Here is a 19,205-nt window from a genome sequence, read left to right as displayed (position 1 = left end):
TGAGTCCAGGTGACTGCTGATAATGGTACATTAGACAGCAGGAAATGTTCTAAGCGTGTAAAAGGATTTAAAAAGAAGCACCAATTTATCGTTGTAAAGATGTTCAAATATCTGTTGCATATTTCTCAGGTCCAGTGAGAAAGCTTCCCCCCCTTCTTGCTCTAATTGGTACATTCCAATGAGATAAATTAAGCACAGGTGAGCTGCTGGTTGTAGGTCAGTAAATGTCCTGCCCCTTTACAACTTGCTTTGTCTGTGACCACAACACCACATCTGACATCTCTTATTAAAGATGGGGGAAAGGTTGCAAAGCCAAAGAAGTTATGTTTGCACATTTTTTGATTGTAAAGCTAAATTCAGTAAGTCATGGAAGCTGGAGGCTCATCTTTGCAAACACACAGGATTGGTAAGTGCCTCCGAGCTGCTAGAAGCCAAACACAACCCATGAGAAGTGGACGCATCCTAACTATTGTTTATTAATGAGACACGTTTCCCTGCTCTCAGAAACCGTACTCCTGTGAGAACTGTGACAAGAGCTTTTGCACTCGCTATCAGCTCACCAGACATGAGCTCAATCACAGCGGGGGAAAACCACACAAGTAAGCCACCATCCATGTCTCCATTTGAATGTGTGTGATGTAAAATGTAATGTTGCTGTCTGAACTCTTAAACATTGACTACAGTGATCTTGGTGTCTGAACTGTTACCTGCTCTGGTCTCCAGGTGTCTGGCTGATGGATGCTCTGAGGCCTTTGCAACAAATACCAGCTTGAAGAACCACATGGCTCGAGTTCACCAGCACAAGGAGAAGCAATATCTAGTAAAATAATCTTGACCTTTTCTTCTTGTTCGTTTTTCAATCTGTCATAAGTAGGTTGGGGTTTACTGGGATGATGCACTGGCCCGCTTTTGCTCGTATTGTTTTCTCTCAGTGTGACCACCAGGGCTGTGGAAAGAAGTTTATCAAGAGGAACCAGCTGAAATCCCACATGTGTGAACACCAACAGCTCCTGCTATTTCAGTGAGTGGCTACTTGCCTGATGCAGGAATAACCAGAATAAAATCTGTATTTGGTTACCTCAAACTGTAACTTTATTTTGTTGCAGCTGTTCTTTCAGTGGCTGTACAAGAGAATTTCCCACTCATGGTAAACTGAAGCATCATGAGAGGATGCATGCAGGTTGGTTGATCACCAGAATGCTTGTTTCTTTCTAACTGGTGTGTGTAACCCAAAAAAACCCCTCTCTTCTGCAGGCTACCCCTGTGAGACTGAAGCATGTCCTTATCAGGGAAAGACATGGACAGAATATGTGAAGCACAGAAAAGGGCATAAAGGTATGAATTCAATGCTTGAAGTGTTACAAGACCATTTTGTTGCATCGCGTACCTTGTTGCTAATGTGTTGTTGAGACTGTTTTTAATGGCGCCTTTGCTCTCAGTCAAGGTGCCGTGTGGAGAGTGCAAAAAGCTGTTTAACAACGCCTGGTTCATGCGCCAGCATGCTCTTCGTGTTCACTCTGTGGAGGAGAGGAAGAAGTTGCTGTGTCCCTGGAAGGGGTGCGATAAAAAGTTCACTCGCCCCTTCAACTTGGAGAGTCACGTTCTGGGAGACCATGAGGGCAAGAAGCCCTTCAGCTGTGCGTATGCTGGCTGTGAGAAGAGCTTTGCCATGAAGGTAAACCTGCACTTTTAATATTAAATGTTAAGTCAAAATGCATTTCAAACTAGTGCCATTGTCGGGCTGATAACTTGGGTTTAACCTGATAAAGGTTTTGATACTCACACTTTGCTGCAACCTCCATTATAAGGCAACTGTAATTTTTATTTTGGTGCTCAAAATGACACATTTCTTTGCGGTGAAATGTCTAAGTTAGCCAAGATAATATCAACCTGCTGTATGGATGAGTTTGGAATTATTTTCTACAGAGGGCACGGACTATATTATTCTGTATGATGGGAACATTATTTTTGGCAAGATGTGCTGCTTCTTGAAATTTTCAAATGTTTCAGTAAGCTTCATTTTACTTGTTTGTGGCAGATATCAAAAGCCAGAGCACATTGCATTGAAACTATACATGGCTGGACATCAGAAATGATCCTTTTGAGATTCTGGGTGACTTAATCCATTTAAATTGATACAGTGCAGTTTTTAACTGGTCTCATTGTTAATCAGGAGAGCCTGTGGCGACATGGTGTGGTGCATGACCCAGCAAAGAAAAAGCTGAAGGTAATGTGTCCTTGACAACCTCCTTTTTTTTTTTTTTTTTTTTTTTTCTTAATATAGTAAATGACTTCTCCTTTCATCTTGTCCTCATATTGTTTGTGCTCCTGTCTGTTCTCCTTCCAGAAACTGCATCCTAAAAAGAACCAGCCCTGGCATATGGCACAGCGGCTCAGACTGGCAGCTGCAGCCAATCAAGCAGAGACCAACAAACTTGCTGCAAAGCTGCACAATACAACTTTAAAGGAAAACAAATCTTGAGGCTTGATTATAAATATCTGAATTGTTCCTTAATGGTGAAACAATTCATGTACTATTTCTGTTGCTATACCTTGTTTAAGTAAATGTAAAATAAAGCCTCATTAATACAGCACTATACTAGCAATCGTTCTATGCGACTCAGTTGCTTATAAGCTGACCGACAGTCTGCCCCACTAGCAGAGTGAAAAAGCACGCTATAGAGCGGTTGCTCCTCTGAAGGAGATGTTTATTAAACAAACAGAACACACATTCACACACGTATAAAACTCCAGCTGATGGGACAGCTGGTTGTCATGGTGATGAGGCCTAAGGGCAGTTGCGCCCCCAGGGTGTGGCAGGTTTCTAATAAGGCCTGAGGCTTATTCAGCTGGATACAGCGCTGGTGTTGCAGAAAATCTTGATTAGAGTGATTACAGGTCATTATCCTAGATGACAAAGGATCACGGGCTACTTTTTTTTTTTAAATATTCTATCTCTACCTGCAACGATGCATCCACCTGAATACAGCCCTGGATTCTACAACTGCCTGGTGAGGTGAATACAGCACAGATCGCCTGTTAACAGTTGCAGTACCATTTCTCCCAGCGGGAGTGAAGACAACATGACCATATGAACTCAGCAGTGTGTTTGAGTGCAGTCTGTCGAGTGACGTGGAACGATCTGGATCGGTTCCCACCTGGTCAGGACAGGCTAGGTCCTGCTGGGTCTACTACAATTCTGAATGCTTTTGGTCCTGGATTAAGCCCGGTATGGAGCGATGTACAGTAGCGTGTACCAGTTCACTTTGGCCAAGGTCGTTCCCAATATAGAACATTCTGGGTGGACTCTGTGTGGTGCGCAGCCTGCTTATGATTTGGCCCAGCTATACAAGGCTGCCGGGCCAGGAGACCACAGTAAGCGCCACCCGGCTGCGCTGCTCCTTCAGCATGGGCACCAGTGCTGAGTGGCTCATTCCTGCTGTCGACAGGCCGTTGACTGCCACGATCATGTCACCACACCTAGGGTGACACCGAGAGACGAGTCAGGATGGATTTATAAACAGGACCTGACAGTGTGACGTGACATTCAAATAGCTGTTTGGCATGAAACATTTGGTACGGCTTACATCGGAAGATTGAAAATGTAAAATAAGGCGTGCAAAAATGTATTAATTTAAACAATTCCCATGAACTAGAAAATACCAATAACTATTAAAGAGTTGAAAAATTGTTCACAGCATCTCAAATTGAAATATTTACTGGTTTTCTATTTGTATGATAGTAAACAAACCATCTGAAGACATCACCTTTGGCACCTTTGACTGTTTTCTGTTATATAGACCAAAATTAATTAATTAAATAAATAATCAGTACATTAAAAATGCATAAATCACAGGTCAACACTTGTATTTGCCTGGCTCTCTAAATAATGAGAAATAAAAATTAAAGTTAAATAAATTCCTAAAATCGCTGGGAACTGCATATTTTTAGCAAACATCACCCAGACGAGTTAAGAGTGTTTGTTGGGGACTATTTTCAGACGTGGATTAAGACACATTTGGTGTTCAAGTATGTATTTACAGCTATGGGTAAGTAGGATTGACTCAAAATAAACCACAGTGCTAATGCTCATGCTCATTGTCATAAAGGAACATGTCATCCAGTGCAGCTCAAGTGTTTTTAGTAGTTTTTGGACAAAAACTGAGCTGTATGGCACAGAGCGATATTAAGCTTTAACCACATGGACACAGACATCAATTTATCGTTAGTTTTTGGTCTTTTCATGGGATTTGTTGGCAATAGGAAAAATAATGTGAAAAACGACTGATCACTCACTTGAGTCGGCCGTCGTAGTACGCAGGCGTGCCGAGGACGATGGTCTTGATGAAGAACGCCTGGTTGCCGTGGCTTTCCTCGTATCCCCCGACAATGCTGAAGCCCCAGCTGCCTGGGTGGCTCCTCCGCAGTACAATCTCATGACTACTGTGCAGGTAGCTGCAAGAGCAGAGCAGAGAGCAGAGTGTCGATAGGGTATAGATAGGCTGCATCCGCAAAGAAAAAATGTTACTTGTGAATCTTAAGATCTTTAAAATCGATCAGAAGTAGTGGAGATACCTGCAAATCTACCACTTTCAATTTCAAATTTCTAATTTTTTAAGAGAAAAAGAAGGGGAAGAAAAACTGGGGCAGGACTTATTGAACTGAGAGTTGCTACAATATTGACTCAAACACTAGAACAATCATCCCAATTTCAAGTCCAAAGCATACAATTTTGACCTGCTCAGACATTTACAAACAAATACAAAATAAGGCAAGATGAAGAAAGAAGTATCAAGCATTTATGTATTAAAAACATTAAAGAAGGCCTGCAGTATTCAGATATCAGGTCATGGAAATGCATGAAAGAAATACATCGTCGTAATACTCACACATCACAAAACAACATCTAAATCCAGCTATATTTGAATTACAATGTGCACCTCTGTCTTCCTTCCTCTTCTGTGTGCTCACCTGGGTAGGCCCAGCCACATGACCCACGAGGGGGACCAGTTGGCGTCAAAGTCGCTGTCATGTGTGTGAGGCAGCAGCTCGTCGTGGTCGTGCTCTTCCACCATGCTGACCTCCAGCACCCGTAGCTGGACTGAGGGTGAGGCAGCGCTGGCCTTCAGGGTGCCGACAGCCTCGCCGTGGCTCAGGTACGTCAAGTCCTGGCCGTTGATGCTAAGCAGGACGTCGCCTGAAGAGAGAGAGGAGGGAGACACTGTAGTCCCTGGTGATTTTTGATCTGGCTGAAATCGGCACATCTGAGGAGGTGCTCACCTCGTTTGATTCGTCCGTCCCTCGACAAGCAGCCATGTGGTTGGACGCTGGTCACAAAGATCGGCAGCTCCCCGCTCTTACTGCCCCGTCCTCCTGCGACAGTCATGCCCAGAGACTCGTGGGGTTCCTTCTTCACAGTGATGTGTTTCTCTTTACAGGTCACACACTGGGAGAGGTCCTGGGTATAAACACACAGACACAGGTTGAGTCTCTACAACAGAAAACATGTCAATTCACAGGTAAATGCTCTTCAGTACTTTGTACTTTGTAATGATTTCTATCTCAGAAAATGCCTCCACTGATAAAAAAAAAAGTAGGAGAAAAATGGTTGATGGTGTTTTTATTCTTTTTGATTTTCCCTTCCCTTCAAAAATGTACAATAAATAACACAGAGTCACAGAGCATGTTCAGCTATATTCCTCCAATGTAAAGTTGAATTTTAAAATGCAAACCTTTGCATGTTGATTATGAAAAAATTATCTAAAAAAATACCAGACTACCCCAAACACACAATTCAATACATAGTGGCACATCATCCTAATACACAAACACACACACACATCTGACATCAGACATCTGCTCACTCTGTGAGTGCTGGTGCGGGAGAGGTGTATGGGCACAGGGCTCGGGGTAGAGCTGTGGTTAGGCAGGAAGTGATCAAGGCAGTAGAGGTCTCTGGTGGAACTTGATTTTGGCGGTGGAGGAGGAGTTGGTTTGCTGGGTCGGCCAATCAGCAGGTGGACTCGCTCTCCACTGGCCTACGAAGACACAGTCACTGCTTTAGGGCCCTTTTATTTCCTTATTTGCGTTTCCATTTCTGTCGTTTATGTTTCTACTTCTGCTTCTAAATAAGAGAAGAGATATCTAGCCTAAATGAGAAAAGGCATCCTCACCTGTATGATCTGGGCAGCCTGCTCCGGGGTGCCGTGGCGTAGGTCCTGGTCGTTGACTGCCAACACACGGTCGTTACTCCGCAGTCTGCCATCCTTCGCTGCCAGGCCACCCTCCAACAGATCCAACACAAACACTCCTGACTCATCTGTTCGCCGTACCAGCTTGATGCCGAGCTGCTCCGTTGAGTCCCGTTTGTGTAGGGTGATTCTCAGCGCGGCGGGGCTGGACGGGGTGCCCTCTGGGGTGGAGCAGGGAGCGTGGGGCACAGCCGGGGTGGAGGAGGAGGAGGAGGGAGGCGCCCGGGAGGCACATCGGCGCTCCCTAAGCACAGTCAGCTGCAGAGTGGTGCAGGGGCGTGCCAGCGTAGAGCGGGCAAAACTGTGGGGGACGTTACTGATGTCCACATTGTTCACCTTGGGAGAAAGATAAGATTTTTTGGGCAATTAATTCAGTCACTCACTTTTCTGTTTCTGGCCATCTAACAATTGTGAGTCTAATATTCACTCTCCTTTTAGCTCCATCTTGGTCTCCACCAACTCCTAAGAAAAATATTAGGCTCTTTAGCTGCTAAATGCCTCACCATGTTCACCACCTTTATCTATGTGCTTTTCTGTGTTGTGCAGGTAGTTTATAGTGGGTTTATTTGAGCTTTCTCGCTAATGAGGCAGGAAATTAGGTTGATGATAGTTGTGAGAATGAATCAAAACAGTGCGGCTGCTTTAGGCAGCTTTAAAAGTGGCCAAAACAATGAGCTAAAAGATGCTAAAATGCTTGTTACATTCGAGAGAAACTGCAGAATCTGTGTGTTTGTCACTGTGAGCAACCCCCCTTCAGATACAGGTAATAATGTGATCCATTATCAATATAAGAATATTGATAAGAGCAGCTTTTTACTGGTAGTAGAAAGCTGATTTAGGAGAAAGTGAAGATGTAAAATCACATCCTTGTCCAACAAAACACTGAAACCCCAAAACTGAAGAGGCTCTTACCTGCAGTATCTGATCCCCGGCCAGCAGCCTGCCGTCTCGTGCGATGACCCCGTCTCTGTACACCTCCTGAATCACGATGTTGATGAGAGGCGTCTCGTTTCCCCCGACGACACTGATGCCCAGCTCAACATACGGGTTCGCCCTGTGGACCTCTATGGCAGTTATCTCTCCTTCAGGAAGTGAGGGCAACTTCACACAACCTTAATGGACACACAAATCACATTAGACAGCTGCATTTCAGAAATCTGCACATCCTCCAAACCTTTAACATAATGTTGCCTGGATGTGATTACAGATTACAGCTCTTAGAATTACAAGAAAGATAAGATGTAATGTTTCATATCTCAGATTTGCTCAGCCAAATAGTGGAAGCGATGTCATACCCTCCTCAGCAGACAGAGGTGGAGACTCAGGGCAGTCCCAGCCAGAGGAGGTGGAGCTGACAGAGCGGAGGAGGTGGATGCAGGGATTACTGAGGGGCCGCTTCACCCTAGGAACCACACACTCCAGCCCAACCACACCTAAACACACAAAGACAAGGATGCCGTGTCAACTGTGTACCAACTAGTCTCAGTCTGAGCTGTATTGACACTCTAAATCTCTTCATTTGAGACTGGGACAGTGGATCCACTCACTGTCCTCCTCCGTGCTCTCCTCAAAGGCAGGGTTGTCGAGGCCGGCATCGTCCGTCCACATGGGTCCATTGCCGCTGGTGTTATTAGGTCCGGTGGGTGGAGAAGGCGTGCGGTCCCTCAGGTCTGTCTGTGGGGAGCGGGGCGATCTGGGAGGGCTGGTAACCATCACTCGCTCATCCCCGCTGTCACATCGCGGACCGTCCACACTCGTCTGCTGACACCGCGTCCCGGGACACCTTTCACCAAGCAACAGGCGTCAGTTTGTTAGTCCATCTGACGTGTAAAGAAAATCAGGTTCAGCATCAGTTAATTTAATGTGATGCAACTGATCCCATCAGGGCAAGTCTCTTTATGTTTGTCCGCTCCTTAAAGGAGGTCAGAGTTTAGGGTCACATTCTAACTGGGACGGATTCAGCAGGTAAAGGGAGAATGTTCTTTTTGTAGTTAAGGTCCCAAATTAATTTCTATGATTAAAAATGTAATTAACTGAAAACAGAAAATAGTGAAAAATGTCCCCTAGAGTACACAATGAAAATTGATCTGCTAAAACTTAAAGATATTCAATGTATAATGTTATGAAACTGAAATTGGTAAAACTTAAAAAATTTTGCATCTTAAAATGACTTAAACAATCGGATAATAAGATACAGTCCCAAAAAAGTTCAGCCACTCCGAGGTTGTTCTTTCCGTCAAATCACACGCAAATGTGGCAGAGACGGATGCATCAATTCTGTCACACAAATAGAAACTCCTCACTGAAATGCAATTAAAAATAAACACAGACGGGCAGACTCAAGGGATCAGTGTGGTCTCACGCTTAATTGACTCAGAAGTATTTACTGTACAGTAAGCGGCTGCTACAGTATGAGCCGACTGAATTATCTAAATGCTTCTGTCCTTTCTCTGAGGAAATGGAGCAAGGAAAACAGATATTTCTGTCCCAGGATTTGTTGCTCTTGCAGTATTCAAAATAGAAAGCACTTAACAATCGTCGTTGTGATGCTATGTGGCTTAATGCGATTTTACTTTTCCCTTTACATAATTAATTCTCTGTCGCGTCTATCTTTGACCCATAGCAAGACCCAGAAGAAATAATTTTTAGAGGAAGAAGTGAAGCTTAAGCTTATCTAGAGGCTTTACTTAGAGTACTCTGGTACAGGAGCAGTGAAAGGACCCCAGTGCTCACACACATCAGAAATAAGACCAACCAGCCCATCTTGACCACCATGCAACACAGTGGTCCAGCACCCTTGTCTTTTAATCTAATGTCCAGTGTTCCTTAATCTTCACCATAAACAATGTTGACTGAAAAAGCTCCAGAGCGACAGTCCCCTGTTTCTATCTTAGACCTAAGTCTGCAGGGTGGAGGATCAGCAAACCCACCTGGGCCAGAGGTGTAACCTTAAATGAAGAATGTCATGTTAGTCCACTGGGTGACCTTGTTTGATCCCTTAAACCATTTTTCTGTGTCTTCGTGCCTCCACATAATGTATGCAACCTTCGCTGAGATGCAGCCCTCTGTGGATGTGATTGATTAAAAGGTCTGGACAGGGAGACTGACAGAAACCATCTGTGTTTTCTTAAAGCGCAACTATGTGACTTTTGAAAGCTGCAATGAAACGCTTTTCCTTTCACAAATGAAAAGTTGATTTAATAAGCATTAAAACGCACCATTACTCACTTTTAAACTCTTAGTGGTTTTGCTGCTACAGCCTGATTTGGTCTGGTGTGACCAGTAGCTTATGGTGGCTAATGTTAGCTGACGCTCACTCTTCTTTGCTACTTGTGCTACTTTTACACTACTTTTGACCATTATCTCATCAATGTCTTGTTTTAAAGACATAAAATCGACAGTGTGTGGTCTCAGTCTATGTAAAAACAGCTGACTCAGAAAAGCTTTTAACAGCTTGTTAGCAATAGCTTGTTAGTGTGAGCTTGTTAAGGAATCGCCTTGGCTTAAGGTGTTAGGTGGTCACTGGATATCCATTAAAAGAGCAAGTGCCAAAACACCAATGGACAGCTCCTTAGCAACAGACACCATCTATAAAACTGTAAAATATACATAGAAAGTCCATGATGCTGATTATAAGGTCAGTCTTTAGTTTTTACATATTTAAAGCACGTTCTGACCAAAAGATTAGTAGCAAGCAGAGTAAAATCACTATAACCTCTGTATATCATCTCATGTGAAAACTTACACTATTCCTTCCATATAGCATCTACCTAACGTGGGTTTCCTATGGCAACTCTAACGCACATACAAATACACACACACATTCTTGGTTTTCAGTGTAAGACAGGGCAACTGAGAAAGCAAGAAAGGCAGACAGAACGAAAGAAAGGTGCTGCTTTGTCACCCTGAGTCACGCTGACCTCACATCCCGCCCTGTTCGACTCACCACAAGCCAGGGTTGCCTTTGGCGGTCTCACAGAAGAAATGGTTAAAAAGGTCCCTGGTGTTGAAGTTGCTCAGCATGATTGCAGAATGAGAACATGGAGCTCCTGGTCAGCCAACCCATGACTGCGGTAGGGAATCACTAATCCCCCATCACATGACCTACAGCCCAATAATCCCCTCAGGGTCTCACAGCACCTGGTCCAAATGGGCCAAAAGCCAAAACGTGTGGATGGATGGAAGCCATTGAGGTTAAAGATGGCGAGTAAGTGTAACAGTTCTGGACTAAGGACTATGACATCAGGAGAAGTTCGTCCCAGAAACGAGGCAGCCATGGGGACGGAGGGTTTCTGAATGCAACTTACGGTTTCTTAAGTTATCAGAGAGGAAAACTTACTGATTGGTCTGTCAGTTAATAGATGAATAGCCAGGTCTAGAAAATGGAGAACAATATTTGTTATAGCCCAAGCTCAAAGTGCTTGTTTTGTCCAACCAACGATTCAGAATCTAAGACTATTAAGTTTACTATCAAAGAAGAACTAAATGAGCAAATATGTGCATGAATGTGTGTGTGTGTGTGTGTGTGCACGCGTTCACCTATTATGTCTGTATGTAAGCTTTATTACCTGTGTTTGAGGTGTGCCTCCAGGTCACACCGTGGCATGCTGAGGGAGCAGACTGGGGTCAAAGGGCACGACACAGACAGCTTGTCCAGCAGCTTGTGCACCAATATGCTGGATCTGCGGCACGCCTGCAGCTGCAGCCGCGTCCTGTCCAGCGGACAGAAGTCCCTCTCCTGGAGGAAGCTTCGCAGGCAGCGGGCACAGAAGGTGTGTCCGCACGGCGTGTCGAGCGGCTGCACCAGCGGCTGCAGGCAGATGTGGCACACCAGGTCGTCGTCCACCTCCAAACGGTAGTTGTACAGGTGGTTCTCCCAGCTGCGGTGGATCTGGCCACATTCAGGACACAGAGCCTCCAGGGCTGGCTCCAGTGGCCCATTTAGACCCACCTCGCAGCCTGGGCTGCCCATCTCTGCTCCTTTGACACAACTCAGCTTTGGCACAAATGACTCCAGTGGGGCTGCAGTGTTGGGAAGGGGCACACACACTCCTATCCCATGTGATTCAGAGGATGAATAAGTTGCAGAGAGGACAGATGCCCCCCAGTGGCTGATGGCACATCACCCTGCAGGTCAGAGGGCAAAGCAGGGGGGTTAAACAGCTGTTTGAGAGAAACAACAAGTGTCTGATTATGTGCATTTATTCATGTGGCAAAAGCTTTGTGCATGTGGACCCACGTGTCTCCATGAGATCGAGAGTGGCTGTGTGTGTGTGTGTGTGTGTCTGTGCGTGTGTGTGTGTCAGCGAGTGTGCTGAGATTATGTATTGCTGCTCCTGTCCACTAATCTGACAGTATAATCTCTCTTTTGCTCTCGCCTGCTGCAATCTTCCAATTCCACATAGAGGGAATTATCTGGGATTGAGGCAGAGCGAGGACATAGATCAGAGGAGGTGGGATTGGGAAAGCAACAGAGAGGGAGAATAGTGCCAGCGGGTGGCAGAAAGGAGAAGGGAGAGAGAGGGAGGAGGAAGGAAAAGAGATAAAATGAGGAGGCGAAAAGAGATTAATGGGATGTAAAAAAAAAAAAGAAGCAAAAAAGAGGCAGTAAAAAGAGTGACAGGAGAGAGTATGGGTTAGCTTCTGAAAGGCAGCACATCTACAAAAGAGGTGGAAACAAAAGAGACAAGAAAATAGTAGGAATTCTTTAAACATTCCCCACAACGAACTTGATATTTCTGGTTCAGGCCATGTACAGTGGAGGCACTCAGTCTCCTCTGCAACAGAAAGAGAGAACATGCCTAAAGCAAAGTCTTGAAATATAGCACTCCACCAAGGAGAGTGCGTCCCCAGAGCTAATGCAGTGTGTGTGCGTGCTGATCATTTCCACCGCGCTTCACATCCAAAGCCATTCAGACCTTCAGTCGCTCTATTAGCTGAAGCCCCCCTGTGGGCCCGGTGCTGTCGGCGGACGGCAGAGGGCGTGCCTCGGCGCACGGCAGGCCAGCCAAGCCACAGTGACTACCTGCCTCTGTTCCAGCGGGGGTCTGCTCCTGTCTCCATGACGACCTGGAGCCTGTTCTGTTCAGTGGGGCTTGACATTCAGAGTGTAGCCGGAGAAGGATGCAGAGGAGCCACACAACAGATGCACTCCTCTCAGCAGGATGCTCTGCTCCTCCCTGGTACAGCCTGAAAGCTTGTCAGACGCCGCAGACGATGATGAGAGCCCCCTTGGTTGGTTTTTTGCTGCTTTTTCCTTCTCGTCTCCATGGCTACCCATTTCTGTGACAACCTGTCTCTCCTGTCTCCTTGGCTACCGGACCGGTAGTTACTTATTTCAGCCTCCTTTAAGTACGTGCTCCTGTCTGTGTGTGACTGGCTGCTTCTGTCTCTATCCCGCAGCTGGACATGAATTAATCATGAGGACACAAGGCTTCTCTGTTCCTATAACAAAGCTGTGACATCACCACATCACACACACTCACACACACACTCACACAGACTTGTAGACAGCCTATGCAAGTGTAAGTCTACACACACACACACATCATGCACAAGAGCTTTTTAGGTACCAGATCTGCAAATAGTCTTTATCAATAAGTAAAGTCTTGAGATTTTCACTGTGGCTGCAGTTTCGAGCCCTGGCCATGATAAGCACTTAAATCTATTTTAAACATAGCTGGACTCTGTAGCAACAGATTCCTCTACACAAGTCAAACGAAGGCTGGCAAGTGCTTGTGAAATATCTATTTTTTAATCCCACTATGTGTGTGTGTGTTTGTGTGTGTGTGTGTGAGAGAGAGAGAGAGAGTCCAAGGCCATGCTGATATTGTCATTGCACTGCTTTCTGCTGTATATTAATGTAATATATAACAGTCTTGGCCCTGCTCCTGCCTCTGCTCATTTATCATTTTTCACAGATGACAATCTACTCTGACAACACAGGACAAGCTCTGAACAACCTCGTCTGCACGAATGACATTTTCAAATAAGATGAGATGATGTTTTAGGCCACAGATTTAAAATCTCAGGTCCTGTCCGGCTTAGCCTACATTTTCATAAACCCCATCTCGTCGTCTCTTATCTTTAAAAAAAAAAAAAAAGCCATAGAGGCTGACAGCCACTTGCAAGAACAGGCCTGCTGCTGCTCTGCTAGGTCTGTTGCAATAGGCTGCTTTTTCCACAACAGTCAGACATGCAATGATAACAACCACAACTGTCAGTGATTTACCTGAAAAATCATATCCTTTTTTCCACTGTCATGGTCTTAATTTGCCTTGGCAACGCACCAAGTGAAGTGTCATCATCTGCAAGCGACCCACATGCGTTTGATTAGACAAGAGCATTTTTTTAATCATTGCCCCCATCTGTCTGACTCCATCCCACCCTCCACAAGCGAACAGCTAGGACAGATGAAGCGACAATGGCAGTATCAATGCACAGCCAGCCACACACTGACACCGCTCATGCAAGCACTGGATATATGCAGATGTGATGTTACCTCCTCCGGCTGCTCCTCCGCGCCGTGCACTCCGGCCCCAAAAAGGGGGACGATTAGCTGCGGGACCTCGATCACGCATTCACCGCAACGGCCCGTTCCGCAAACCCGCACGAAAACGCCCCCGTGCCTTTGGCGGCGCTGGCCCCGCCCACTGCTGTCCGTCAACGGAGCTGGGCGGGGCCTGCGGCTGTCAGTCAGGAGAAGCACCAGGGGTGGCTTCCGAACAGCCTGATCAAAAATAAAATAAAAGCCAAAATTGAATTTTTGGACCCTCAGTCAGCTGTTTTTCTTTCAGACAAGTCTTTCTATGTTGCATTTGCGGATGGATTTAATGTTACAGATTAGGTTATGCTACTTCAAGATGAATGGCTATATAAAAATGGGTTTAGTTTTGTTTTAAGATATGATCATGCCAGAAAAACACTTATGAAGAGGTTTTAAGATGCTCTTTATAATGTTTTGTAAAAAATAAGGAGTTTTTGAGTACCAGTTTCTGGAAAATCTGTCTCACATTTGAGTCATTAATAAAATAAATAATCAATAAAGGGAAATAAACTATCAATCTTTCATCTCTGATTGTGGCAATCAATTTATTAAACTAACATTAAACTTACACTAACATGAACCTCCCCAAATGGTACTGGATAAAAGATACTCATAATGGCGACTTTTTTTTCCTTTTTTAAATAGAGGTGTGTTAATGATGTTCTTACTTAAGTAAATGATCTGAATATAGAGCTGTCATTTGTTTAAAGGTCCCATATTATGCTCTTTCTCAAGTTCATACTTGCATTTGAAGATCCTATTAGAACAGGTTTACATGGTTTAATCTAAAAAAACAAACATGGCTGCTGCAGCTTTTTTCAGCCTCTTTCTGCATGTACCGTTTTACTGCATTGCCAGGAGTTAGTTAAGCAAAACAAAGCGGGGCAGCATGGTGGACTACGGGGGTTTTCAGTGGGTAGGGACAGTCTGCCTGCTGAATAGCAAACAGATGTCACATGTTCGACAGATCCCCTTATGACATCATAAGGGGAGCAAAATCTAAACAGTGTATATTTACACCCATTTACTGAAAAATGGAGCTGGATAGAAATAGAGAAGATGGTCCTCTCTCATAGTTTGGCTATCTGTCATAGTCATTAGGCACACTAGTTATATTGAAAAGACATTAAAGAGTGCATTAGACATAATATGGGACCTTTAATTAACAGTGTAAAAAAACGAGCAAAAAAACAAAGCTTGAATTCAAATTTCAAGTTATTTTCTGGTATAGTTATTTTTGCAAGGTTTTGTGTTACAGAAAGACTTTGGGTCGACTGCTGGAAATGATCAGGCATCGCTAAGGACAGCAAAAAACACAGGGTCCTCGGCTGAAGGACCTCACGGAGGAGTAAACAAAAAAGATGCTGCGCTAATTAACATACAACCATCGATTTTAGTCGAATTAATTTTCTTTCAGCGTGGTATTGATTGCGACGCGATGGCAGAGGATAATGAACTTGAAAAGTATGTATTTATTCAGCTCTTTATTATCCTCGGTTAGCGTTTACAGCTGCTGTTAGCACGCGTCTTTAGCTAGCTTTACTCCAGAAACCGCATCCATCAGTGAGGAGGGGTATTTTTGGCGGTCAGCTGTTGTATTTAATGTGCAACCATATCCGCTAACATTAGCTGTCCGTGTGGTCAAAGGTCGGCTAAATGAGGTTTCTCTGCTGATTCAGCTGCTCGGGTCAAACGAGGACGCTGTCGCTCTTCCTCATTCACTAACTCGTGATTCACTTTCTCCTTTACACTTTGTTTTCTCTCACTTCATTTAGTTACCCTCCACTTGGCTCCCCCTTGAGCTTTGTGTCATCTCCGTCCTCCGTGTCTCCCCCATGTCCTCCCCTCCACATGACTCATGTTTTGCTGTGTTTGCCTCTGCAGACGTGCAGTGGAGGAGCTCCTCAAGGAGACTGACAGGGCCCGGCTGAGGGCAGAGACCATGGGCCCGGCAGGATGGTGAGCGCTGTGTTTGACAAGCCATCTGTATCAGTCTGCACACATCTGTCACTTATCCGCTTAGCTGTCCCTGCACTGGGGCAGATTTTGTTCTCTTGTGTTCACATTTAGCCTGTGTGCAGTTTGTCTTGTTTCTGTGTTATATTCTCTGCCATCCTATTTGTTGTATTTGTCGTGCCCAGCACGAAGGATAGCTCCACAGACATGATGCCTTTCAGGTGCATGCTTTGCAGCTCCATTTCTTTAAATCAACAATCTTACTGTTTGCAGTTGAATAAGCATATGAATCCCACGCCATCAATACTCGATCATTTACTCTTCTCTGAATTGAGATCATGTGTCATCGGTGTAGGCCTGTCCAGTTATGGGTTTGTTATACTAATTTACTATACTGTCCTAGGTGAGTGAAGTGAACATGACTGTAGCTGGCAAAATTGTTTTGTTAGTAATTATTGGTCATTCCCAGATTGTCTTCATAATGACACTGATAAATGTTGAAACATTTAATTATAGTATAACCAGCTAAATACATTGTTTATTTACATATTTGTTGCTCATTGCCGCTTTGTGAATGTGTAATTTTAAATAGCCAAACTAACTCAGCAGTCAGTGAAGCTGGATTTATTTGGAACGTCTCATTCAGATCTAGATATCATCTACAAGAAAACCCTGAGAACAAATGATTTATGTATGTACAGCTTTAATAAAAGTAGATAATGCAGTAACACCAAGTGGTCATCATCACACACACACTTCTTAACGCAATGACACGTTATCACAGATATCAGCAGGCAGAGCTTTATACGCCTTAAAAGGAATGAGTCTCTAACTTCAGTTTGGCCATCCATCCATCCGTCCATTGTCTATACCGTTTATACTTAAGGGTCGCGAGGGAGCTTGAGCCAGTTCCAGCTGACATTTGGCGAGAGGCGTGATAAACCCTGGACTGGTTGCCAGGCAATCACAGGGCCAACACACTCACACCTACGGGCAATTTAGAGTCACCAGTTAACCTAACCTGCATGTCTTTGGACTGTGGAAGGAAGCCGGAGCACCCGGAGAAAACCCACGCAAGCACAGAGAGAACATGCAAACTCCACACAGAAAGACCGCAGGTTCAAATCAGCCGCCCAGCAGATTAGAAACTGGAATGCTCTTGCTTTGAGGCAACAGTGTTAACCAGTGCACCAGTTTGTGGTGCAGCTAATTCCAATGATAGTGTGGACAGTGTACAGAGTGTACTGGATACCAGCCCTCTCCTGTTCAGAGTTAGTATGAGAGGTCATAGTCAGGATTTTAGAAACACTGAGATCATGAATCAAATTTACCCCATTTATTGATTGATTCATTGTAATTTATATGCTTTTTATCTTATTTCTCGACATGAGATAACACAAAGACATGTCTTACATTGACATGCTATTTCAAAGCCTTCAATGAAATACATAATGATTCTGGTGGGCATATACTGTATCGTTATGTATTTGCTGGCCTAAAAATTGTAATAAGATACTTAATACTGGAATAAGCCTATAAAATACCCACAATGTGTTCGTTTTTTAACTCCCAAGGTTGCTAATCCCTCTGAAATAAATCCTGAGTGTAATAAACCGGTGTATCTGTTCGCTCCTCTGTCAGGTTGAAGTGTCCTCTGCGCAGCACCAACAAGCGCTTCCTCCTCAACACCCTGCGCTCCACCGGCCTGCAGCGGCGCAGCGGTGCGCCCGGAGCCGGCCTCTCCGCCACAAGAGGGCGCCTGAGGAGCGACTCCCCGCGAGGAAGCCGTGACCGCAGCAGAACACCTCCCAGAGATCACAGGAGCAGTGGAGGAGGAGGAGGAGGAGGAGGCCACAGAGACCATAAACACCATCACAGGGACAGCTGCAATAACAAAGATAAAAAGCAGGATAGAGACAAAGAGAGGAGGCACAGAGACAACAGAGAGCGGAGATGTGGGAGGGACAGTCAGAGCGGAGACAAAGACAGACACAGACTGCACCAGTAAAGACTCCTGTCCAGAGCAGAGACTTTGATTTTAGGGACGTTGATTTTATAAAAGCCACTCCTCCTGCAGGGAGCACAGAGGAGGACACTCCTGAAGCTGCTCTCTGACCTTCTAACACACCTCACAGAGCTGCTGTGGGGCTCAGGGGCCTGTCCTGGGCCCCAGAAGACATGTTTTTATTCCTCCTTGTGGAAAAAGGTGCACAAATGTCTTAATGTGGTTGTTTACTGACCTTTTCACTTTTGAAATTATAACCATTTTGTAGTTGTTGAGGTTATCTGACACCCTTAATCTCCTCTTAAAGCCACACTCTTTTGATATTTTCCACTGAAATTGGAGTGAATAAACTCCCAAGTGGCCTTTATAGCTCAGGAAACCACTTTTGACTTTTTGGGGGTTTTTTTGTTTTGTTTGGTGTGATTCTGTTTCACCTACAGTATAGAAGAGATTTGAGATCCCAATTATAATGTCATTACCATTCTGGTGTCATTATTCACTGGTCACAGTGTTTACATAAGCTGTCGCCACTGGGTAAGCACATTTTATCGCGTGTCCAACTTTTTGACATGTGTATACCGCCTATCAGAAACGGTTTTGTTTGTCAAAGGAGAAAAAAATGTTGCTTTCCTGACACTCCTACATGTGCTGGAGTCCTCGTGAACAAGAGGTCTGTAGCGATGGATTAATAGTGTTTTAATAAGGCTTTAATAACAATACTACTACTACTATTACAGTATTTCCACCTGTTTCTGTGGTCATTGGGGTTTCAGGACAACAGATGGACATGTGTTCAAGCGTTCACAGTGCTGTCCATCCATGTGTTTAAGCCTGCACTATTTTATTGTTCCGCATCCAGAGCGTTTTATAAACGTGACAACTGTCCGCCTCTTCGATCGTGGCATCTATTAGCAGACTACAACCTGCTCCACTCCTCGCTTGAGCCATTACGCAAAATCCAGCCTCTGGAAAGTCAGCTGAAATGCGTTTGACGGCCCTCATGCTTCATAAATCTCGTTGTCCCTGTCCACCGTGGCGGGAATAGCTTCGGTTAACTGTTTCCTTCCTTTCTGAAACAGTGATCAAATATAAACACCATTAGGCCGTGGTGCAGCGGCTGATTTGTACAGAATTGGTTTGCCTGAACTTTATTGCATCACTGAGTGCCCCATTAAGATACGTGGAAAGTGCCATAATTGCTTTTGAAGAACTCCGTGCAAATAGTCTATTGATACACGCTATCGAGGTAAAAGCCCCGTCGTCCTGTCCAGTTTACGTGAAAAGTAGGTAAATCACTCTGATCATGTGACTCTGATCAACACGTTGTATAAACGCGCAGGAGAGCTCGAGAGACACGCTCCACGCGCACGCTGGTTAATTGAGTTCTGTGACTCACTCCAGACTAATTGGTTTACCACGAGAGCTGCTGCTTAATGGGGGAGACACA

At 44.7% G+C, this 19,205-nt stretch overlaps 3 protein-coding genes across 4 annotated transcripts; 2 read left to right on the top strand and 1 right to left on the bottom strand.

Moving 5' to 3' along the window:
• The first annotated feature begins 274 nt into the window (after positions 1-274).
• On the top strand, positions 275-2,508 carry gtf3ab (general transcription factor IIIA, b). The gene is made up of 9 exons (XM_070853141.1): positions 275-406; positions 505-599; positions 724-820; positions 933-1,021; positions 1,107-1,180; positions 1,255-1,335; positions 1,440-1,675; positions 2,174-2,227; positions 2,348-2,508. The coding sequence occupies exons 1-9, from the start codon at positions 293-295 to the stop codon at positions 2,480-2,482; spliced, it is 975 nt and encodes a 324-aa protein (XP_070709242.1). The 5' UTR covers positions 275-292; the 3' UTR covers positions 2,483-2,508.
• Positions 2,509-2,731: 223 nt separating this feature from the next.
• On the bottom strand, positions 2,732-13,839 carry lnx2a (ligand of numb-protein X 2a). 2 transcript variants are annotated; one of them, XM_070852787.1, is made up of 12 exons: positions 13,753-13,839; positions 13,483-13,558; positions 10,820-11,378; positions 7,799-8,034; positions 7,547-7,684; positions 7,164-7,363; positions 6,174-6,587; positions 5,865-6,038; positions 5,281-5,458; positions 4,972-5,197; positions 4,297-4,455; positions 2,732-3,480 (listed from the first exon to the last, which is right to left on the bottom strand). In XM_070852787.1, exons 3-12 carry the CDS (start codon positions 11,221-11,223, stop codon positions 3,345-3,347), a joined length of 2,265 nt encoding a protein of 754 aa, XP_070708888.1. In that variant the 5' UTR covers positions 11,224-11,378; positions 13,483-13,558; positions 13,753-13,839; the 3' UTR covers positions 2,732-3,344. The 2 variants fall into 2 exon arrangements, with proteins under 2 accessions (XP_070708888.1, XP_070708889.1); XM_070852788.1 differs by lacking the exon at positions 13,483-13,558.
• A 1,302-nt stretch (positions 13,840-15,141) lies between these two features.
• On the top strand, positions 15,142-18,497 carry LOC139221242 (protein POLR1D). Its single transcript, XM_070853160.1, is given in 4 exon segments — positions 15,142-15,261; positions 15,682-15,756; positions 17,395-17,722; positions 17,724-18,497. Coding segments are annotated over 4 exon segments (495 nt in total). The 5' UTR covers positions 15,142-15,235; the 3' UTR covers positions 17,790-18,497.
• Positions 18,498-19,205: the final 708 nt, after the last annotated feature.

This window comes from Pempheris klunzingeri, chromosome 21, assembly GCF_042242105.1.
Source record: "Pempheris klunzingeri isolate RE-2024b chromosome 21, fPemKlu1.hap1, whole genome shotgun sequence".
NCBI lineage: Eukaryota > Metazoa > Chordata > Actinopteri > Acropomatiformes > Pempheridae > Pempheris > Pempheris klunzingeri.
The sequence above is the reverse complement of the archived record's forward strand: the minus strand, read 5'-3'. Positions and strand labels throughout refer to the sequence as shown.

Bases quoted from the DNA above. Each gene is read 5' to 3' on its own strand.
- gtf3ab (XM_070853141.1), top strand. From the start codon at position 293: ATGGGGGAAAGGTTGCAAAGCCAAAGAAGTTATGTTTGCACATTTTTT. The intron at 821-932 runs GTAAAATAATCT...GTTTTCTCTCAG, and splicing joins ACAAGGAGAAGCAATATCTA to TGTGACCACCAGGGCTGTGG. The intron at 2,228-2,347 runs GTAATGTGTCCT...TTCTCCTTCCAG, and splicing joins CAGCAAAGAAAAAGCTGAAG to AAACTGCATCCTAAAAAGAA.
- lnx2a (XM_070852787.1), bottom strand. From the start codon at position 11,223: ATGGGCAGCCCAGGCTGCGAGGTGGGTCTAAATGGGCCACTGGAGCCA. The intron at 5,198-5,280 runs GTGAGCACCTCC...CTCTCTCTTCAG, and splicing joins GGACGGACGAATCAAACGAG to GCGACGTCCTGCTTAGCATC. The intron at 3,481-4,296 runs GTGAGTGATCAG...GTGTCACCCTAG, and splicing joins TACTACGACGGCCGACTCAA to GTGTGGTGACATGATCGTGG.